This window comes from Spea bombifrons, chromosome 3 (assembly GCF_027358695.1).
Source record: "Spea bombifrons isolate aSpeBom1 chromosome 3, aSpeBom1.2.pri, whole genome shotgun sequence".
In the NCBI taxonomy this organism is placed as follows: Eukaryota; Metazoa; Chordata; class Amphibia; order Anura; family Pelobatidae; genus Spea; species Spea bombifrons.
Genome location: NC_071089.1, coordinates 39,267,074 through 39,288,968, shown reverse-complemented (window position 1 = coordinate 39,288,968; position 21,895 = coordinate 39,267,074). Strand labels below are relative to the sequence as shown.

General features: G+C 39.0%; 1 protein-coding gene and 1 long non-coding RNA gene across 7 annotated transcripts in view; one reads left to right on the top strand and one right to left on the bottom strand.

The window, feature by feature from the left end:
- ARHGAP18 (Rho GTPase activating protein 18) overlaps positions 1–17,863 on the top strand; it is a 91,784-nt gene extending 73,921 nt beyond the window's left edge. For all 6 annotated transcript variants that reach the window (XM_053458986.1, XM_053458984.1, XM_053458985.1 and 3 more), the window contains exons 7-15: positions 819–910; positions 2,414–2,491; positions 3,972–4,131; positions 4,556–4,638; positions 4,972–5,178; positions 5,972–6,109; positions 13,759–13,883; positions 16,919–16,983; positions 17,759–17,863. In XM_053458986.1, coding sequence (XP_053314961.1) covers positions 819–910; positions 2,414–2,491; positions 3,972–4,131; positions 4,556–4,638; positions 4,972–5,178; positions 5,972–6,109; positions 13,759–13,883; positions 16,919–16,983; positions 17,759–17,853 — 1,043 coding nt within the window. In that variant the 3' untranslated portion in view covers positions 17,854–17,863. The remainder of the gene's footprint in view (positions 1–818; positions 911–2,413; positions 2,492–3,971; positions 4,132–4,555; positions 4,639–4,971; positions 5,179–5,971; positions 6,110–13,758; positions 13,884–16,918; positions 16,984–17,758) is intronic.
- The window catches only part of LOC128482970 (uncharacterized), a 77,995-nt gene extending 56,420 nt beyond the window's left edge, over positions 1–21,575 (bottom strand). Inside the window, exon 1 of the long non-coding RNA XR_008351031.1 lies at positions 21,401–21,575. This is a non-coding gene — a long non-coding RNA (uncharacterized LOC128482970). The remainder of the gene's footprint in view (positions 1–21,400) is intronic.
- Between the last annotated feature and the right edge of the window lie 320 nt (positions 21,576–21,895).

Genomic DNA, 21,895 nt, shown 5'->3' with positions numbered 1-21,895 from the left:
TAAACCAAACTATTTCTGTATGTTGGTATCCCTGTCTGCGTATCCAGCATTAGGTGCGACTACATGCGTCGTGAAATTATTTATTTAACACCACAAAATGGACAAAAGTACATACCTCTTATTGAAATCAGAATTTAGGCTAGGACCTTATTTCCAGTGAAGGGAAATTTAAGGTCCATAAAGACATGGTTGGATGAGTTTGGTAGAATTTGACTGGCCCACACAGAGCCCTGACCTCAACCTCAAACATCTTTGGGATGAACTGGAACAGAGATTGCGAGCAAGGCCTTCTTGTTCAACATAAGTGCCTGACCTCACAAATGCTCTACTGGTAGAATTGGCAATAATTCCCACAGAAACACTCCTGTTGTGGAAAGAGCTGAGGCTGTTATAGCTGCAAAGGGGGACCAACTGCATATTAATTTCTATGTATTTAGAATGCAATGTCATCAAAGTCCCTGTTGGAGTAGGTGTCAGGTGCCCCAATACTTTTGTCCAAATAATTAATTTTTTCAGCTTCTTTAACTTAATTGAACAGTTACATTTTTTAGTACAGGTGGCTTCCTTTGATCAGCTTAGATGAACAGTTTTTTTTTTTTTATCAATAACAGTACCTGCTATGGGGAAGTTCAGAGTTAGGCTTGCTAAATCTCTACCTGCGTTTGTGCAGTTAATGCTTTTAACTTGCCTATGCCCCTGAGAGTTACTTTACTAAAAAGAGTTAAAAAGAAATAAAAATAAAATCACATCCAATCTTTTTCCCTCTCAAAAACCATCCACAGTCATTTAATTGTAAACCATCTATTTTCTTTATCCAGAATCTGGCGTTTTTAGGGTGCCTTTGTCTGCTTTATTGGAACAAGATCAGAGGCGACTTCCAGGAACTAAGGTGCCTCTAATAATGCTAAAGGTGTGTTTCTTTTATGTTCTTTTAAGAACGTTCCCTTTGCATCTTTCATGTACTTTGTTTAAAACAATGATGCAACGCATGACTGCATCAAGCCCAGTGTCAGCATATTTATCAACAAGCTACAAATGGCCAACAATGTTATTGATGAATTTTTCACTCTGCATGTGCCAATTCCCTAATGGTTCAAGACGTTTTCTATTGTTCATGTATGTAGCATGCAAAAAAGGTATAATTTTAAAGGTTTGATTTTTACTTGCAACGCACAGTATAGTAAATAAACCTTAAAGACTGCTTATGTTTTCCAAACTTTTAAATAAAGATACATAAAAGGGAAAACTGGTAAAAAAGTGGTAGTTAAAAATATTTGGTAGTTAAAACATAACTTTGATAAACAACAAAAAAAAATACACAGCCTAAGCCAAAAATATCTATTACTTGTGTTTTATTTATGTTCTCTTGTCAATGTGCACATTGAAAAAGTGGTAAACTCCCCAAAATGTTTGGGCTTGTCACTTCTGCTCTTGATGTATTAAATTAAATGTAGTGTCGCTGTGCACTTGCTACTTATGCATGTGTGCTTGGCTCTTTTTGTTACATTCAATATTTTCTTCACTGAGAGGTGACGTTGGTGACCATTGCCCACAACTGCATTGGAGTCTTATGTCAGTAGTTGGGAAATGAATGAAAACCATGCTAATGGATAAGATTGTTAAATAACTGGATGTAAATGTTTTTCATGATCAGGAACCGCATAACTTACTGCAGGGAGATCTTGTCAAACTAACGTAATTTATTTTTCGACCGGGTAACTGAGATGATAGACCAGAAAAGAGCAGTTGATATAGCCGTTTTAGATTTCAGTAACGCGTTTGACGCTGATCCCTATAAAAGACGTATACATAAAATGCAGTTTGATACTGTAATGGTTGAGCGACAGGAGACAAAGTTGTAGTAAACTGTGTATATCTGGAGGAAGGGCTAGTGGAGGAAGGGCTAGTGGAGTACCTCAGTGATCAGTATTGGTACTTTATCTTTTTATTAGTGATATTACACAAGATCTTAATGCTAAAATGTATTTTTGCAGATTATATTTTCAACAGGGTAGAACTTCTTCTAGTCAAATAAGAAATTATTTAAGTAAATTAGAAGAATGTTCCTGAGTGGGGTAGCTGCAGGTTCATTTTGATAAATGTAAAATAATGCATTTGAGACATAACAATCCCTAGTATTGGGGTGCTTTTCTGTCAGTAACAGAAGGATAATCGTAAGGATAATCTACTTTACAGAGATGGTTGGGGATAAAGGAAGCAGTCTCCCGGTGGAAGTGGTGGATGCTAAAACAGTGAGGAAATTAAAACATACATGAGATAGTCAGTCATAAAGCCAACCTGACTCTGGGACAGGATCAAGGAATGATTAGGGTTTCTCCATACATTAGGAAAATGGGCAGACTTGATGGACCAAATCTTATCTGCTGGTTATTCATGACTTTTATTTTTCCAGTTGATAAGTCATATAGAAAAGGGAGGACTGGACACAGAGGGTGTTCTGAGAATACCCGGAGCATCTGCAAGAATTAAGGTAACCTTTAGGACATTAAATGTTCCATATTCTATTGCAAAACTAAACACTGTAATTAAATGTGATCATTTTATGGGACATAGTAGCATAACAATGTTCTAATGGACAGTGACTTTAGGATGAGATGCCTGCCCACACTGATTAAAGCCTCCGGAGAGACCCCCTTAAACATGTGAGATAGAAAAAATGGTGTAAAATACCAACAACATACAATTTCCATTTGGAGTTCTATGCGTTTCTATTTGTACAATAGGAAACCCATGGCATTGTTTCCTCTGCTTCTTTCCAGGACACTATTGAAAAACCCATATACAACTTTCTCCCCAAGCTACCATATGTGGCAATTTATTAACCATAAGATGATCTAGGATGCTGGTATAGCATACATGTAAGCACTTTTACACATCAAGGAAAAGATAAATTTAGATGTGTAGAAGTCTGTATGGAATATTGTTCAAATACGTGGAATAATTGTGTAACAAAAAATAACAATATTCAACAGATCATGCATGTATTGTAATTGGTATTACATCCATGCTCTCTTACACACATACACAACTACACATCCACCTCCCGCCCCTGCTTACCTCGGTTTCACTGCGGAGTATATAAGTGGGGTGAGATGGAGTGTGTTTTTACATATGTTGTATGTCGCAAAGGGGGGGCAAAGAAGGTGCAGACCAGTTGTGTGGAGGCAATTGTGGCACAGACTAGCTATTGAAGTTGGGGCACCCTGGGGCAATTTTCCCACCAGATCCCTGTGGTTTCTAGTTACACCCCTGGGCTCGATCTAAATATGCCCTGAACATAAACAGGGACCAATGTAACAAGTTACATTATAAGTTTTCATTAGCTTGGTTAGATTTCCTTTTTTTTGTGAATTTATCACGCTGGAGGAAACAATGCAAAAACTATAGTGAATGGGTGAAAAAAAAATATCTTAGTTTTATAGATGATAATATAATAGTTGGTTGTCTGTACAAGCATGTTTAAACAAAAAAAAATGTTATCATCCGACCTTAGATGTGGCTTCTGTGAGTTAAAGAGTTTTAGTTTGTTGTTAATCTAAGATTGAATCCTTGTTTCCCCCCCAAATAATTTTTTTTTTTAATAATACTTTGCTGTTTTAATATAACGTATTTTTTTTTTAACTTGCTCTACATAACTATTGGGCTACATTTCAGAAGTAAATGCAGAACTATTAAAGTCTCACTTTGCTCCAGAAATCCAAAAATATTAATTTTAACTTTAAGGGGAACTGTCACGACTTTGCACATAAATGTATTTATTAAGTATGTAAAATTTGTAGGTTTTTTTTGTACTTACTCTCAAATTGGATATTTATAATCTGAAATGAATGGTTCTCAGTTTATCAATTGAACAACTGGCACATGTAATGATAGGGTTCACTCTACCTGTTCTGCTGTCCATTTTAATGAGTGCTTATGCTCTTCTGATGGCCCATGCCAATCATTTACAGGTTCTGTGCCAAGAACTCGATGCCAAGTTTTATGATGGAACATTCAACTGGGACACTGTGAAGCAACATGATGCAGCCAGCCTTCTAAAGTTTTTCATTAGAGAGCTTCCCCTACCATTACTTACTGTGGAATATCTGAAAGCTTTCCACTCTGTACAACGTAAGCGTTAACAAAGGACAATTTTTTTATTCTTTTTTCCAGTGTTTTACCTCTTTGAATTCCTATAGATCTGTGTTTTAATGTTAAGTCCACCACATACATATTTGCTCCCTGTCTATATTTGGTAGATTGTTTCTTCCTGAGACATTGACCAGCTGTTATACAACTGAGAAAAAAGTTAGTATGTGATATAGCTATATGACGTGTGTGTACAAGATTGTAAGATTGCCAGATCAGGACCCTCTTCTCCTTTTGTAACAGTCTGTTTATGGGGGATTTTAAATTATTTTACTAACTCTGTTGTATCAGCGCTATGGCATGTAATAAATGCATGTGAGTAATATAGCTATTTGCATTTTGGATTTTAGATGGTTACATTCGTTTTTATTTTTTTGTTTGTATACTTTTTATTTTGTCAACACAGATCTTCCAACCAAAAAGCACAGATTACAGGCACTGAATCTGCTTATCATTCTTCTTCCTGACGTACATAGAGATGCACTCAAGGCAAGTCTCACATTTGAATTGTTCTGCATGTTTTCATAAAAATGAAAGGCAACATTATATGATGTGTGTGTGTGTATAAATACATACACACACACACTTATTTAGTTTTTTTGTATCTATATAGGCACATATTTAACCTCTTGAGTGCCTCAGAGAATGTGTGGGTATGCTGTGCTGAAATGGATAATCCTGTTGTATACGGTTGGCCACACTGTTGCAAGGGGAAGACAATAGCCCGTTCTTTGCTGCTCTGTAATATAAAGCGACTGTATAAACTTGATAATGATGTGCTTGACAAGACCTTAAAGTTCCCATTGTCCGTTTGGTTTTTAGGCTCTGCTTGAATTCCTTCAGAGGGTTGTGGATCACCGGGAACATAACAAAATGACTCTAAAAAATGTTGCAATGATTATGGCTCCAAATCTGTTTTCTGTTCATAACTCCCAGTTAAAGACAGTGGATCAAGGAGCTGTGGCCAGTGCTGCCCGTACTGCATCTGTAATGCTTTTCATGATCAAATATCAAAAGCTTCTCTGGACAGTAAGTAATGATCGTATTGTAATAGAAGTCATATTATGTGAACTGATGCCAACAGGAAAATTTCTTATTTCAGTAAACTAGTTCAGATCCCGAAATAACATTTATTGGTCAAAAGAACTTACTAAGTTTCAGTTAGTTTAACAATGTGGGGAAAGCCTGTGTCGGCCTCCGCCAACACCCACAATCAAAAGTACAGAATGGCTGGACACTTAAAGCAGTCAGATGTTCCAGGACAGCTTAACCTTAATAACTGTGTCTAGAAAGTGCGCTAGCGGCATTCTCTGAGTGGACTGTGGTCCACGGTACAGCAAGTGAGGAAACGCTATGCGGATACTATGTCAGTAACACTATGGGCTTGTGACACGAAAACCGGTGTTTGAATGCCAAGAGGAGAAGGGAAACTGGATGGTAGTGTGAAGGGGATATGGGATCAAGGGAAGGTTTCTTTAGGATGGAATACATGATATGTTTAAATGAGGAATTATAGATATTGGTTAGGGTTGGGCTAAGGATTCCAGAACAAAATGGTAGGAGGTGTGAGGGTACAGTGTCAGGGGGGGAGGTGGTGTGGTGGGAGGACAAAGATTGTGAATGTTGGGCCCTCATCTCAGGGTAGAAGAGCAATGAAGTGTGACAGACTTCACTAAAGCATGTGCTTGCAGGAGAGTTGCTGGTTCAACTTACTGACTTATTATTCTACCCCTTTTTTTCTACTTTTAAGTAGCCAAGTGGAATAAATGTGTTCTTTTGACATTATAATGAGACTGATGAAGGTTTATTTAACAAAAAACAGATACCAAAGTTTATTGTCGGGCAAGTGAGAAGACAGAATGTGGTTAACCAGAAGAAACTGACCAAAGAGAAGGCGATGAAAAAGCTTTTGAAAAGAATGGCATATGATCGAGAGAAGTCTGAAAAGAGCATCAGTGAAGTAAGGGAGAAATTAATATTCTATAGTATTGCTAGAATTGTAGGACATTGTAAATTGACATTATAATTTGTAATATTGTGGGGGAATAAAACATGCCTTTAATGCTCATGTTTCACAGGGCAACTGCAACAGCAAACCAAGACTGGGTTCTGCTTTGATAGCCTCTGTGTTATGCTCACTAGCAAGTCAATATTATGCTTAAAGTTTACAGTTAATTTTTCAAGACCCTTTCAACAGTGGGGATCTCTCTCCTCTCTCTTTCTCTCTCTCTTTCTCTCTCTTTCTCTCTTTCTCTCTCTCTTTCTCTCTCTTTTTCTCTCTCTCTTCCTCTCTCTCTTCCTCTCTCTCTTCCTCTCTCTCTTCCTCTCTCTCTTCCTCTCTCTCTTCCTCTCTCTCTTCCTCTCTCTCTTCCTCTCTCTCTTCCTCTCTCTCCACCCTCCCTCTCCACCCTCCCTCTCTCTACCCCCCCCAGTATGTTGACAAAGTGGGCTCGGGATGCCAGCTACAAATCTCCATGCTTAATGATATATAGGGGTCCCCTAACTCAAATCCTTTTCAGTTGTGTAGGGAGCTTCTATTCATCTCCTGAGCTAACTGGCACATGTTCCCTGCTCCTCCTATTGGAAGCTAAATGCACAGGCTTCTTCTGAAGAGAGGAATGCAAATGTCAAATAAATAATAATTATAAATAAAATCACATACACCAAAAAAAAATGGTGTGCTGCTCCCATCAGCCTTAGTGATGATGAAGGTGTAGCCCTCAAATGCAGGGGCATTAGAGGGGCAGTCTTGTGGAAATGTGTAATTTATACATATATTTAGGTTTTTTGTGTAATTATGGACTTTAATCCCTTCTGAATGTCTACTCAGTTCAACCTCAATTTCCCCCTTTCAGTGCACTCACACAAAATAGATTGGTATTTTTTCAGCACAATCAGGGCTTTCTTTTGAAATCATATTTATGTATATAATCATACTTGGGAACTCTTCGGGTTTGACCCGGAGATTGCTGGGAGAGCGCTGCTTCTCCAGGTCAAGACCCGAATCCTCCGGGTCACGGGAGCGGAGTCTTGACACGGAACACTCCCTGCCCATTTTTTTTCTTTAAATGGGGGTGTTTTACAGATTTCGTCAGAAAAATAACGGTAGATATTGTAAAAGCTATGATTGATAAAAATATTTTGTTTTTATTTCCTTTTTTTCCAACCTGCCCCCCCCAGTTATGTACATCTGCCCCTAGGCTTGCCACTCTGCCCCAGAAATGCCTTATACCCCCCTATATGCCACTGTGCCCCATGATATGCCTTTTAACCCACTAAATGCCACTGTGCCCCCTGATATGCCTTTTGTCCCCCTATATGCCACTCTGCCTCTAGAAATGCCTTATACCTCCTATATGCCACTCTGGCATTTAGGGGGTTAAAAGGCATATTATGGTGCAGAGTGGCATGTAGGGAGGTATAAGGCATTTCAGGAGGCAGAGTGGCATAGAGGGTTAAAAGGCATTTCTGGAGGCAGAGTGGCATTAGGGGGATTAAAAGGCATTTCATAGAGCATTCTGCCCACAGAAATGCCTTATGCCCCCCCCCCATTTAAACACCCTCCCTCCTCCTCCAAACTTACCGGTGCTTCTGAGTCCCTGGTGCGTAGCCGGTGCAGCGTGTAGACGTCTACACACTGCCCCGGCTACATGACCGGGGAGTCAGAAGCACCGGTAAGTTAAGGGGCGGGGGCATAAGACAGGAGGATCCAGGTCCCCTGCAGCGCTGTCGGGGATCTGGATCTTAGTCTCATAGTCAGACTTATTTGAGGTCTGAGTAGAAGACGACCCGATTATAAGACTCCTCTCCTTATATAATCCGACTTCAAACAGAGATTGGATTATAACACTAGAATCCAGATCCCCCGCAACGCTGTCAGCCGGTGGGTGTCCGTGCAATGCGCACAGACAAATTCCACCTCTCCCCTCCACTTCCGCTCGTACGATGCAGTGGCAGCATCACATGATGTAGAAGCCCCAGCGGAAGTGAAGGGGAGTAACGGAGGCTGTCTGTGCACATCGTGCAGACCCGGCTGACAGAGAATAGAGGTCTCCTGCAGAGGATCATCCTCTCTGTCAGCTGGTGGGGGTCTGCGAGATGCGCACAGAGGCGCACAGCCTCCGTTACTCCCCTTCACTTACGCTGAGGCTTCTGAGAAGCTCCAGTGAAAGTGCCTGTCAGCAACGGAGGTTCACAAAACACCAGGGAGTCGGGAGAGAGGCAGAGTGGTGTATGGGAGGGGGGAGGAGGCAGAGGGGTGTATGGGAGCCACCCTCCCATACACCACTCTGCCTCTCTACCCGGCTCCCTGGTGTCTTGTGAACCTCTGTTGCTGACAGGAGGCAGAGTGGTGAATGGGAGGGGGAGAGAGAGGCAGAGTGGTGTATGGGAGGGGGAGAGAGGCAGAGTGGTGTATGGGAGGGGGGAGGAGGCAGAGTGGTGTATGGGAGGAGGCAGAGTGGTGTATGGGGGTGTAATGAATTTCAGGGAGGCAGAGTGGCATATCTGGGGGAGTTAGAGTGGTGTATAGGGGGAGGTAGAGTGGTGTATGGGGGGTATAATGAATTTCAGAGTGGCATATCTGGGGGAGGCAGAGTGGTGAATCAGGGAGTATAATGAATTTCAGGGTGGTGCAGGGCATTTATGGGGGGCATATCAGGGTGCACAGTGGCATATAGGGAGGTATAAGGCATAAATGGGGGCGAGTGGCATATTGGAAGTTATAAAGGTATATCAGGGGGCACAGTGGCATCTCTGGCATATAGGAGGTATAAGGCATATCTGGGGGCAGAGTGGCAAGCTGGGGGTCAGATGTGCATAACTGGGGGCAGTTTGGTAAATAAAAGAAAATATAAACAAGGCTGTTTTCTCATAGTTTTTATTAAATATGAAAACTAGTTAACATATGAATTAATACTTACTAATAACTTTGTATTAAAACCTAGTTTGTGAAACACTGTGTTTGGGTTCTTGTAGCTTTTATTATGTCAGTAAAATAAGAAGGTGAATAGAGATAAATGCCATTACGATAAAGAGATGAAAGTGTGCATTTTTTATTACATTATTTTAAATTTAAAAAAATGCATTTTTTTAATCCGATTAATCGATTAATTGGAATAATAATCAGCCCACTAATCGATTATTAAAATAATTGTTAGTTGCAGCCCTAATGCAATCCTTGCTCAGCTTAACTTTTGCTAAAGAAAACAGGACATGCAGTTTTTGGGCGTTTGCTTCTAGACAACCTTGCACATACCTTTTTAACCATTCAAGACTGCGTCTGTTTATGCTTTGGAGCCCAAGTTTGATAAGTCTCATTCACGTTGGTTCCTCAATCTGTTGTCCTTTGGGGAGATTTCTGGGGAGTTAGCCAATGGCCATAACACCCATCTCGGTAGCTAAGCAGGCTTGGGCCTGGTTAATGTCCACCTGGGAATACCAGGTGTTAAAAAATCTACTAATTCAGGCTCCTCTTGTGAGGATTCAGAAGACTAAACTTCCCTTCCTCCACAAGAGCTTTGGAAATGTTATAAAGAACTCTCCAGGCGGTTACAACAGGTAGTCGGTGAGAAGCATCGCCTGAGCAACAGGATCGCATGCATAGGAAATAGTTGATTTGGGCGAGAGAGACTTTTTTTCTTAGCATTTTAAGGTAAATGTTCAGATTGCTCAGCTTTCAAAGAGAACATCCATCCCTATTGGAGTAGTGTCTGGTCTTAAAGCCTGATGGATAAGAGGGCAAAGACATCCTGTAGGCGTATGTTCCAATCTTCAGGATTCCAGTGGAAGTAGCATTGTCTAGCACTTCAGTTGCTAGAGCTCTAGGCATCTGGAACAGGCATTAGGCCTATGGCCATTCCACCCTGTATGCACCTGGTCTCTTCTTATCTCAGAAGCCAAGCAGGGTTGGGCTTGGTTAGCACTTGGATGGGAGTACTTCCTGTCAGGAGAACAGGATACAGAAGTATCTAGCCAATTTAGGAAATTGTGCCTTCTAATTGCTTTTTGTTGTATCTGCCAAAGAAATGCTGAATCTCTCTGCATCTTGGGCATTCCGATGACTTGTATCCCTGCAGTAAGCTGCTCCAAGGCACAAATAAGGCCACTTCAATGGGACATCCTTAGGCATTTGTTCCAGAAAGAAGAAGATCTGGACTTCAGTGTCCAAGCCCAATTGAAATGGTAGAAGAGGACAGATCATCTCAGCAAGGGTCTTTGCTTTCATCAACGTCAGTGGATCACTCTGACCACAGATGCCTAAAAATAGACTGGGGAGCGCGTTTTGGTCACCTCTTTAGGCAGGGCAAGTGGTCACTTACAATCGTACCCAGTCCTGTAAGAATCCAATCCGACTATGCTACCACAATATCGTATATCAACAGACAGGGCTGCACCCGTATTCTAAAGCTTCAGGCCTTCTCGGAAGAAGTCATGGCATGGGTTCAACAAAACCAAGAAGATTTGTCAGCCACTCATTTCAGGGGAAGGGACAGCTGTATTGCAGACAACCTCAGCAGATCGAATTTATCCTTAGACAAAAGAATCGAATCCATCCTGGTTCTAGTTTGGCCTTCCAGAAATCGACCTTGTGGCAACCAGAGACAACAGCAATCTTCTGGGTTTAGCCTCTCTGTATTCATGGGTCACCCTCTGGTGCTGGACAGTATGTCAGTGATATGGAGATTCAGGATGGCTTACGTTTTTCCTCTGGTGGCTATATCCCACGTGTCCTCTTCAACGGACCAGGCCAGGGTCTTAACATCTATCCCATATTAGCCAATACAGACTTAGTTCTCATAGCTAAACAATATGTCCTCAAGAGTTTGGGAGCTGCCATTTTTGGCCCAGCTGGTGGAGACCAGAATTCCCTCAGATGGTCATTTTGACGGCCTAGCTTTGGCAAGGATTATCCTTGGAGATAATGGACTTTCCCATGACATGGCTGATGTCCTCCTTATTCTGAGGTTTCGGGGTTGGAGGAAATTCCTCTCCTGGTGATGCAGGTTTTTTTTATCTCTACTAGTTCCATCCTCGTCTTGCAAAAAACGCGGATTCTCAGCAGGTCTTAATGTCTCAACCTCAAAAGGGCAAGTATCGGCACTCTGTCTTTTTTTCCTTTTGGATTTGGCCTATTCGGCAACCCCCCAGACAGTCCAATTTTCCTTCCTGGGTTTTTTACCTTTATTTTACTAGCTCTCAATTCTGTACCCTTCAAACCTCTGGAAGAAGTCTCAAGTTTTTGTCATGGAAGAGGGCATTGTTGGTGGCTATTACTTCAGCAAGGCAACTGAACAATGGCACAGATGGGATGTCCGAAGAGCTCTAAGACATTTTTACAGATCGCATCGCTGCTTTCCTGCAATAGTATTAGGTTTGTTTATTATCTTTTAATAAAGTAATAATGCAACTTTCAAGTTCAGAGTTTCAGACCACGTTCTGTGAGGTCTTTTTAAATCGAGGTCTTAGTGTTATTATTTTAGGTTGTGAACTGTCAAGGACCCCACCCTCTGTTATCAAAGTTAAATTACCCCATAATGTAATATTGGTATTTGCATTGACTGAAACCAGGAAACTATGTAGAAGCAGTGTAGAAGTAAAGATAAGATTTTAGTTTTCTCCATAAAACCCCTGTCCTTAAAGGCAGGAAAACCAACACGGACCCTTATCTGTTCAAGTTTTACCACCAGTTGCACTACAAGACTTTTTTTCTAGGTATGTATTGAAAAATGTATTACCCATGTAACTCTGTGAAATCACAAAGGCCACAAAAATTGTGTAAATGAATGAATATGTGTGAATGAATGAGTATGTGTGTGATAGCATGGATGTGTAAGTAGGGATAAAGATGGCGCAGGCAAGATGTTTGTGGTCAAAAATGGCACAGGCAGGCTGTTTGGAGACAAAGATGGGAAGTCCTATGCATCCCCCACACACCTGTTCACTCTTTCTCTGTTCCATATGTTTGTCCTTGCCCCATTCCCTCAAGATTGGGCAGGCCTAGTCTTGTCATACACCTTGAATATATGTATTGTATGAAGCGCTGTGTAAATTGTTGGCACTATTTAAATAAAAGATGATGATGATAATAATGCAAATTGGGGTCCTGTGGATGCAGTCTGGGTGCCAGGCTTGGCTTTTGATCTATGTATGTCTGCAATTTAGGGTTTCCATGTATTTATTTGATCTATACCTTCATTGCATGTGATTTTTCAGTTGATCTATACCTGCAAGGCTGAGTTGGTGTGTTATTTTGTTGCTCTGCACCTGCAATGCTATGTTTCATGTTTTCTTTATTAATACCTGCAAATACAGGGTTTGTATGTATTATAGCATTGCTTGTGTATATATATATATCAACTATGTTTGTGGTGGTTTTAAAAAAAATCTATACCTGAACTACATGAGGGGGGGGGAGAGGACGTGGTACAGTGAAGGAGGGGGCAAAGGGACTCTGGGGGGTGATGTGGGGAGGGAACAATACGTGAGTGGCCCACACAGGGTGACTGATCACTAAAAGCCCCCTGATCACGACAAAATGCACTGACTCTGTCTCCTCCTAATCTGTAGATTTAGTGCAGCTTTTTTTTTTTTTGGTGTTGGAGTGGAGGGCTTGCCCAGTGACCAATTAATATTGTAGATGTCCCTCTATTTAATGTACATAATTATATATCATTTTATTAAGGACAAGTAGGGTTTTATGTTGGAGTCATAGAACTACATAAAACATGCTCCTCTTCGTGGGGAAAAAAATCTTCGTATTCCACGAATATTCACCCGTTCCTGTGTTCGGTTTGGGCGAATATTCATGTACGTTGTTAGTGTTAATTTTTTCTTCTTGGTGTTTTGCTGTATTTTTTAGAAGGGGTTTTTAGAAAGTCGATCGTACAGACCTTTAACTCCTGATGGCGAACTCCGTCTGAGGAGGTCTCCCTGCTAGTACGGACCTTTAACGCTTGGAGAAGGGAGACCAATGGTCTCCCCAGGCCACGTTCCGCCGTCAGGAGTTAAAGGTCTGTATGGTCTACTCTATTGGTGGTTCGTATGGACCTTTTAACTCCTGGTTTCCCCAGTCGGAGTTTTACCATCAGCAGTTAAAGGTCCATAATAGCTTCTCTATTGGCCGGCGGTATGGGCCTCCTATAGCATCAACCAATTGGTTGATGCCAGAGGAGGTTTCTGCAGGCGACCAATAGAGTCGCTCACACTGACCTTTTAACTTCTCGTGTGAACCTATGGATTTTCGTGATGCTGCGCAGATAAAGTAGACTAGATGGGGAAGGGACCTGGGAGATAAACGAAGACGAAAACTAAGATTCTTCGTGTTGTGTGTCTTCGTCTACGTGTAAATTTTGCCGCCGCCATGTTCGTTTCTTCGGTACTTGGGCTGAACAGCGAAAACGAAAATCTTCTTAGCTAAACACAAAGATCAGATGCCAAAAAGGAAGACCACATTTCAATTTAATCTGTAAAATTATAGATGGCACTCAATGGTTTTTTTTATGTTTTCACCTGCTCGGTTTTAAACTGTGATATGTATCAATATATACTTCTTCCTTATGCATTAACAAAAATAATAAAGATGTAAAAATGTTTTTAATTTTCCTCCAGAATGAAGTACCCCAAGGATTCATAAGGGTTCAAGCACCTCAGTTTTCCAAAGTTTCTATGGCAGTACAGTTAACAGAAGACCTGAAAGCTGGAGATATTTTGGCTCGATTCCTCAACAAAGAGAGGTATCTATTATAGTGAATAAAGGAATCATTTACAGTCCATGGTCCAATAGCAGGATCAAAATTACCGTATTTGCTCGATTTATAAGACGAGGTTTTTTCCAGAGCAAATGCTCTGAAAAATACCCCTCGTCTTATAATCGAGGTCGTCTTATAATCAGACCTCAACTAGGTCTGACGATGAGACTAAGATTCAGATCCCCTGCGGCGATGCAGGGGACCTGGATCCTCCTGTCTCTCCCCCTCCGACTTACCGGTACTTCTGAGTCCCCGGTGCTTAGTCCGGGCAGTGTGTAGAGATCTACGCGATTTCCCCCTGATCTCTGACAGCCGGGAAGGTCTGCGCGATGGACGCAGACAACCCCCGCCGCTAGCCGCACCTCCTCCCGGTTGCAGCGGAAGTTGTCTACGCGAATCGCGTAGAGCTCTACGCGCTGCCCGGAATATGCACCGGGGGCTCAGAAGCTCTGGTAAGTTTGGAGGAGGGAGGGGGAGGGAGTGTTAAATGGGGGGCATAAGGCATTTCTGGAGGCAGAGTGCTCTGTGAAATGCCTTTTAACCCCCTTAATGCCACTCTTCCTCCAGAAATGCCTTTTAACCCTCTATACGCCACTCTGCCTCCTGAAATGCCTTATACCTCCCTATATGCCACTCTGACCCATAATATGCCTTTTAACCCCCTAAATGCCAGAGTGGCATATAGGGGTATAAGGCAATTCTGGAGGCAGAGTGGCACATAGGGGGTCAAAAGGCATATCATGGGGCACAGTGGCATTTAGAGGGTTAAATGGCATATCATGGGGCACAGTGGCATATAGGAGGTATAAGGCATTTCTGGGGCAAGCCAGGGGGCAGATGTGCATAACTAGGGGGGAGGGGGAAGGTTGAAAAAAAAGGAAATGAAAACAAAATATTTTTCTCAATCATAGATTTTATTAAAAAAAAATTGTTCACATAGTTTTACATGAATTAACATTTACTGGTAAAACTTTTTTCCTATAGGGTCGTCTTATATTCGGGCTTTTTCTTTTTTTCATAAATTAATATTCAGATTTTGGGGGGTTGTCTTATAATCGAGCAAATACTGTATTTTTTTTTAATTATACGTATTGGGATTTACCAATTATATAAAATTGGCTTGTGATGGGACACATTACCTTTAAATTACATTACATTTATTAGCCTTAAGTTTAGTTTCGTTCAAGAGTAGATATAGCTTGAATGGAAATCATAGAGGAAAGACTATGGTTTGTGGTGTTACGGATTTCTGGATAATGGGCCATATTCGTAAGCATTTATGCTATAAAGTATAGCGCAGTCACCATGGAAAATGTTCATTTTGATGATTTTAATAAATTTATAAGCTGCACTGAAAATTTGGTATTTTATATTTAAGAAACCCTTATGCCTATCCAATGTGCATTTACATTCCTTCACAGTATTTTCCTCAATTACTTCTGCTAGGAAGTTGTGCCAACTATCTACCACCCTCTTAATGAAGTCAAACTTAATTACATTACAGCTAAGCCACTGACCTCCTATTTTGAGAGTATTACTTGTTCGTACAGTTTTCTTTTTAAATATATTTTCTTCTTGTACTTTAAATTCATTTAAATGTTCTGTCATACCCTCTGCCTTTCTTCTCCTATCTTAGGTATACATGTTTTGATTGGTTAGTTTTTACTGATAAACTATCCTGTAAAGGATTGATCATTTTAGGTGCCCTTCTTTCAACCCTTTTCAAAATATTTATTTTCTCCTGGAGATGGAGTCTACAGTACTATTACCATTGCCAGCCAATCATCACAAACATTTTCATAAGGGATGTTTTGCTCAAAGGACAGTTATCAAACCATGAAGCGAACTTTAGTAAAATATAAGTAAAAACTGGCAAGAAATCAACGCTTATACACCAGGAGAAAAACCATGATGATGGGTTAAATTAGTTTATTAACAATAGGTATGCTGTCGCTTTCAGCTGCTAACACATTTTATACCAGTACTTATGTTACATCTAGTAAAAATAATCTCTTGTTACAAAATGAGATTAGATAAAATTACATTTGTTATGCTTATAAATTCTTCAAATCGTTTCCTAGCAACGTTTTCATCTCAGTAGTAGTTTCTATCTGGTTTCAGATAAATGTGTTATGCATGTGCTAAGGCTAAGCATTCTTTTAAATAATTATCTCGACTGCAGTACTTTATCTGATGTGCTGCCACACCAAAATGCTTTTTCTCATTCGTATATTATTTGATATCCTTTTCAAAAGTGGGTTATGCAGAGAATTAGATTCCAAGATGTGCACAAAATCTCAACTGTTGTTGTTGTAGTTGTGATTTTTAGAGCATATTCTGTGTTAATACTGTGCCTCCTGTGAAGCGTAAGGTCATTCCTTTGTATAGATCTGTAACAAAAAGGAATTCATGACAAGTAAATCTTGTTCCTATGAACTGGAAATTCCTTGGGGTGTATTTGACCAAAAGACTGCAAGACTGCGCAGTCAAGACAGAAATACATTAGTACTGATTGAAAAAGGTTGAATAAGCAATACCTTTCCCTTGAAGTGGTACATTTTCAGAGAAAACCCAAGGATTTATAGGTTGGGGTAGTGTCTGTGATGCACTTTAAAAATGGATTACTGGTGTTTAGTTAAGGACCAAAATATTGTGGTGGGTTTGGGCAATTATTTTTGGCATAGCATAAATTACATAAATCTCTGCATAATATGAAGGCACAAAAGAGTGTGCGGTTGGGTATTGTGTATGTGCATGAGTGTTGTGTTAGCGTTCCTTATGTAGCAGTCCCTTAAGTATCCATAACCGTTTTAAAAGCAGAATCCTGCACATTCCAGTTCTACACTGAGACACTATTTAAAAGTAGGCCTTCCCCATGCCTAAAATGGACATCATTGCTTTGATGATTCAATGTATTGACCCTATCCGTTCTGATGTTCCTCAAAATGGCAAGTGACTTTTGTTTGTTTTTTTTTATAAAACTCTAAAAATCGATGTATTGTGTTTGTTTGTTTTTTTAGTGGTGGTATGTCAAGAAATTTAAAGAAAGAAGAGGTTTGCTTATATGAAATTGGAGGAAATATTGGTAGGTATATTTTGGACATTGTAATTTTAAAATACACGTTTCCCTTTCTGTTTATTACAGTCGAAGGTATACCACGTTTAGTTTTTTCCCCTACATGAGGAATGGCGCATGTCTCATTTTTGGTTTTATTTTTTCTTTTCTACTACTTCCATAAGATTCTAAAGAATGTTTTTGTATTAATGTTTTAGCAGTTGTAAACTCTTTTTTACAATAATTGCAACGCTACGAATTAGATTAATATACCTAATTGTTACAAAATGTATTTAAAACATAGTAACAGGATGTGGCCTACAATGCGGTTTCTTTGCATGCCTGCAATGCTGCTCAGACTAAAAATCTAAATTCTGAGAAAATATATACTTGCATGCATAACCACAGTTGCCCACATAGACCCGTCTACTTTGTAGAACTGACATAGTTTCTGGTAGTTACATCACTAGTTCTGAAAGGCGAGTGTGAGAATTACATCGCGCTGCATTTTAGATGCTATAAACAATGCAAAGTTTTTCTCCCTCTCTCTGCATTTCCCAAAAATGGGTGATGTGGAAGTTCTTGGTATTGGTGTCACTTGAAGATCTCTCTTTGCCAGTGGGAAGTCAAACTATTCTTTCAAAATAGAGAATCATAAACATCTTTACATTTTCTCACTGAAATGGAATAAAAGTGTCATTTTGTTCAAAACAAATACTATAGTAAAAATAACAAAAATCAGGTCATTTATTGGATAAACTTTTGCCTTTCTTAAAAAAAAAAATCTTTTTTTCTTTAAAAACAGGGGAGCGATGCCTTGAAGAAAATACCTACATGAAAGACCTGTCTCAACTCAATCCGAGTGCTGAGTGGGTTATAAAATCGAAACCCAGTGTATAACAAAGAACAATGAAGACGTAATAGCGTAGTTAACTCCATTAAATGACCCCATAATTCTGTGCACAGCATTCTCTGTGCACAGCATTAATCTTTAGTTACTGCCAATTTTGAGGTGCAAAGTATACGCTCCTCAACAGGGATGCCAACCGCGGAATTAGGTCTTATTTAACTAACAACAATGTCATGCACTTTTACAATTTACTTAGTTATATGATCCTGTTGAGGGTCAAAGCTGGTCTGCTTTGTGTGTTGCACACACTGATGGTCCTCAATGTATGGTAAATGTATCCACAGTAATCTAATTCTGCCTTAAATTTATGAAGAATTTATTGTAGGAGGTAGTTTTTGTGAAGAAAATAAATATTTTGTTAACATTTGTGTGTGTGTGTATATATATGTATATATATATGTGTGTGTGTGTATATATATATATATATATATATATATATATATATATATATTTATATTTTAGGGAGGCCATTCTAGCTTTCAAATTATCCACTTAGAAAGCTTATTCACTATTTACCGAGAGCTTATATTGCCAGAGAATAAAGAACATTTGAGAGATAACCATTGTAGTATTTAATGAGTTGATAGTTTGTAGGTAACTGGCATAATTCACGGAACTAAGTTATACCGTTAGACCTATTGAACACAACTGTTGACTTTTTTAAAAAAATGTTTAGGTTTTATTGACGTAGAATTTGTCATGAGTTTGCAGTCATGAGTATATGCAGGTTCAGTGTATAGTTTGATTTAAATACACAAAGCAAATATATGTAGAAGAACACTTCCAGATCTTAAATAAGCCCATAATATTTTAGTTTCATTATAAAATCTTTGTTGAAATGGAGTACAGTGTTTTCAAGATGATGGCGTCCATGCATTTTTTGTATTTTTGTGGCATGGCTGTACTGCATTAGTTACTAATTTTGGAAACTAAAAAGCCATAGACGCCAACAAGACGGGTGCGTTATTTTGGATTGTTCTGATCCTTAAAGGTTAAGTAATAAGTTGCACTTTAACAAGAATATAAATATGCTAATTTGCCAAGAAAAAGATCTGTACTTTTTCACCTTAACCCCTTAATGACAAAGCCCGTACATGTACGGGCTCAAAATGCATTGTTTTCAATGGGTTTAGGAAACGCCCATTGTCCTTAAGGGGTTAAGAAGGTCTTGGCCCAGCGCTAAGGGGCATCAACTATACCAAACAAGGACAATAACTTTTGTGTAAAATAACCATGAGTGTTGCATGGGTTCTTGGTAGATCAATATTAAAATAATGTAAATATGGAATCAAGACTGTCTGATCTCTTTACTATTGTATGAAAAACTTTTTTTTTTATTGTATTTTGCAAAATTTCTGTCTGTGTTTTGAATTTATCTGACCTCTAGAGCATTAACAGGCAAGTTAAATTCGTAAAGGACACCAACAGCAACCCCTACTTAAGAAACAATTAGACTTAATAGTCACCTACTATATGTTGGATCCTAAAGAATTTAATTTATCCAACCCTGCTCTTCAGCTTATTGTACCATATTGGAGACAATTACAGTCGTCTTGTCTAGTTGCTTTATTCACATTTTGTTGCATTGTATATAAAAATATATTTCAAACAAGCATGCTTTAATGGTTTTATTTCTATTATTTACAACTGCTATGTGTTATTATAGTGATAATTTTTCTCAGTGTCACTCATTTTTACAGTGAGAACCTTTTGTTAACTCCAGATCAGTAGAAAGGTTCTTGTATGCACTGTTACTGGGCGCAGATATGAGAAAGGCTATTTGGATATCAAGTGTTTTTGTAAAGAATGGCAAACTAGTAGGATTATTACATTTTTAATGTAATTTATTTGTACACCCCCTCTGTTTTAGTCGAGCTTCCAGTGGGAAGGAAAAATAATCAGTATCATGAGGCTTTCATGCAAGTAATAGAACAAGCATAATGATCAGTTTTAGATGTTTTTTTGTTTATTTTATAACTCAAATACAAAACTGGCTGCAACACAAGCCCCAAAACAGCAAGGTAGAGACAGCAAATGTATTAAAATCATATGTGGGAACACTTTGGGTTTGACCCAGGGTCTATTGGTCAGTTTATTTTTCTGGGCAGGGGGAATGGTGTTTGGCCATGCCTGCTCCCCACCAACTTAAAATGGTCTTGCACTAGCACCACCACTATATGTGGCTAGCCCTTCCCATTCATGAAAACCCAAATATGACTATAATACACAGCTCTCACTTGCAAAAACCATTAATTCTGGGTAAACCCATTAACCTGAAGCGTTTTGGAATATATCGTTATTTTGATTTATATCAAAACTATAATATGGCTGCCAGAAAGGCAACACAAATATAGGTGATTATGCATGAAACCCAAATTGCATTTACAATATATGTAGTTTCTTTCTACACTTCTGTAAACAAGATTCATGCAGCTGTACAGAGATATTGGTTATTGGGGATTGTATTTTATTTATTTAGTCTGCCCAGCATATAAAGAAAATCTACTTTTAAAATGTTTTAATACGTAATGTGCCGTTTATACCAAAGGTATATTTACTTTAGATTAGAAAAAAAGGTTTCCTGCAGTTTCCCCATAAGCAGGTAATTTAGGCCTTTCGAGCCAACTATAAAAAGATGTGAGACCTAAACCAGGGTAATTTGCACAGAGTTGCACTGTATATTGATCAATTCTCCATACTGTCACTGCTGATTACCAGGGACAAGCATTAGCCACAATGCAGGCTTGAAAATTGTAAATGTAGTACTTTGGTACAGAAGAGACTAGTTCACAAATAATTACCTTGAACATATTCTGTAAAGAGTCTTCTGTGTAATATTGTAATCCATTCCACATTAGATTTTTGTTGTTGTGAATATAATATCTTTACAAAAACAAATTAAGCACATTAAAAATACTCAGTTGGGAATGCAATTGCATAGGCCTTATATATTGTTGGATTTCCTCAATGAAATTAACATTTTGTGTTGTTCTTTGTCAGTGTCACCACTAATAATGTATCTGCGATACAACAACACTAGATCATAAACTCTATCCTATCACGCAATACATGTTCTTATAATAAAGAACTGCTCTCAAAGTGGGATGAAAAAAATACATGAAATACTAACTTCTAACCCCTTAAGGACCGGGCTCATTTTTTCTTTTTGTACACTGTGGGACCGAAGCTGTTTTAACACTTTACAGCTGAACACAAGCACTGCAAATTTTCTCCTCACCCATTTTGTGTACCCACACATGTTTATATATTGTTCTTTTCAGGGCAAGATGGGCTTTCTTTAGATACCATATGTTTTGATCATATCATCTTATTTACTTTTATGACTTTTACAAAAGGAAGTAATAAAACTAGCTAAATAGATTCTACTATTTGTCCTGAGCTTAGAAATACCCAATGTTTTTATGTTTTTTTGCTGTTTTTTGTAAGTTATTGGGCAATAAGTACAAGTAGCGTTTTATGATTTCCAAACCTTTTTTTCCAAATCTGGTCATTCTGCCTCCATCTCCTCTTTGGAACATCTTTGAAGCCGGTTAACTCAATTAATCCCCATCAAACCATATATTTTTGAAAAATAGACACCCCAGGGTATTTCAAATGCTGGTATTTTAACCCTTTCCATGCACTAATTATACAACCATACTTTGTCATACTTTGTAATAGTATTTTTTTTTTTCCACACTAATTGTAATTTAGTTATAAATATAAAGGTCCTGGTATATGTCGCTGTCAAACAACACTCCAATATGTGTTCAGCAACATCTCCTGAGTATGGTGATACCCCACATGTATAGGTTTGTCAGATTGTTTGGCTGTTTTTTTTTTTTGGGGGAATGCGTAATTCAGGTGGTCATTTGGTCATTCTGCCTCTTTCTCCTCTTTGGAACATCTTTGAAGCCGACTACTTCAATTTACCCCATCAAACCATATATTTTTGAAAACTAGACACCGCAAAGTATTTCAAATGCTGGTATTTTAACCCTTTTATGCTATAGATTCTACCACCTGCCTTTC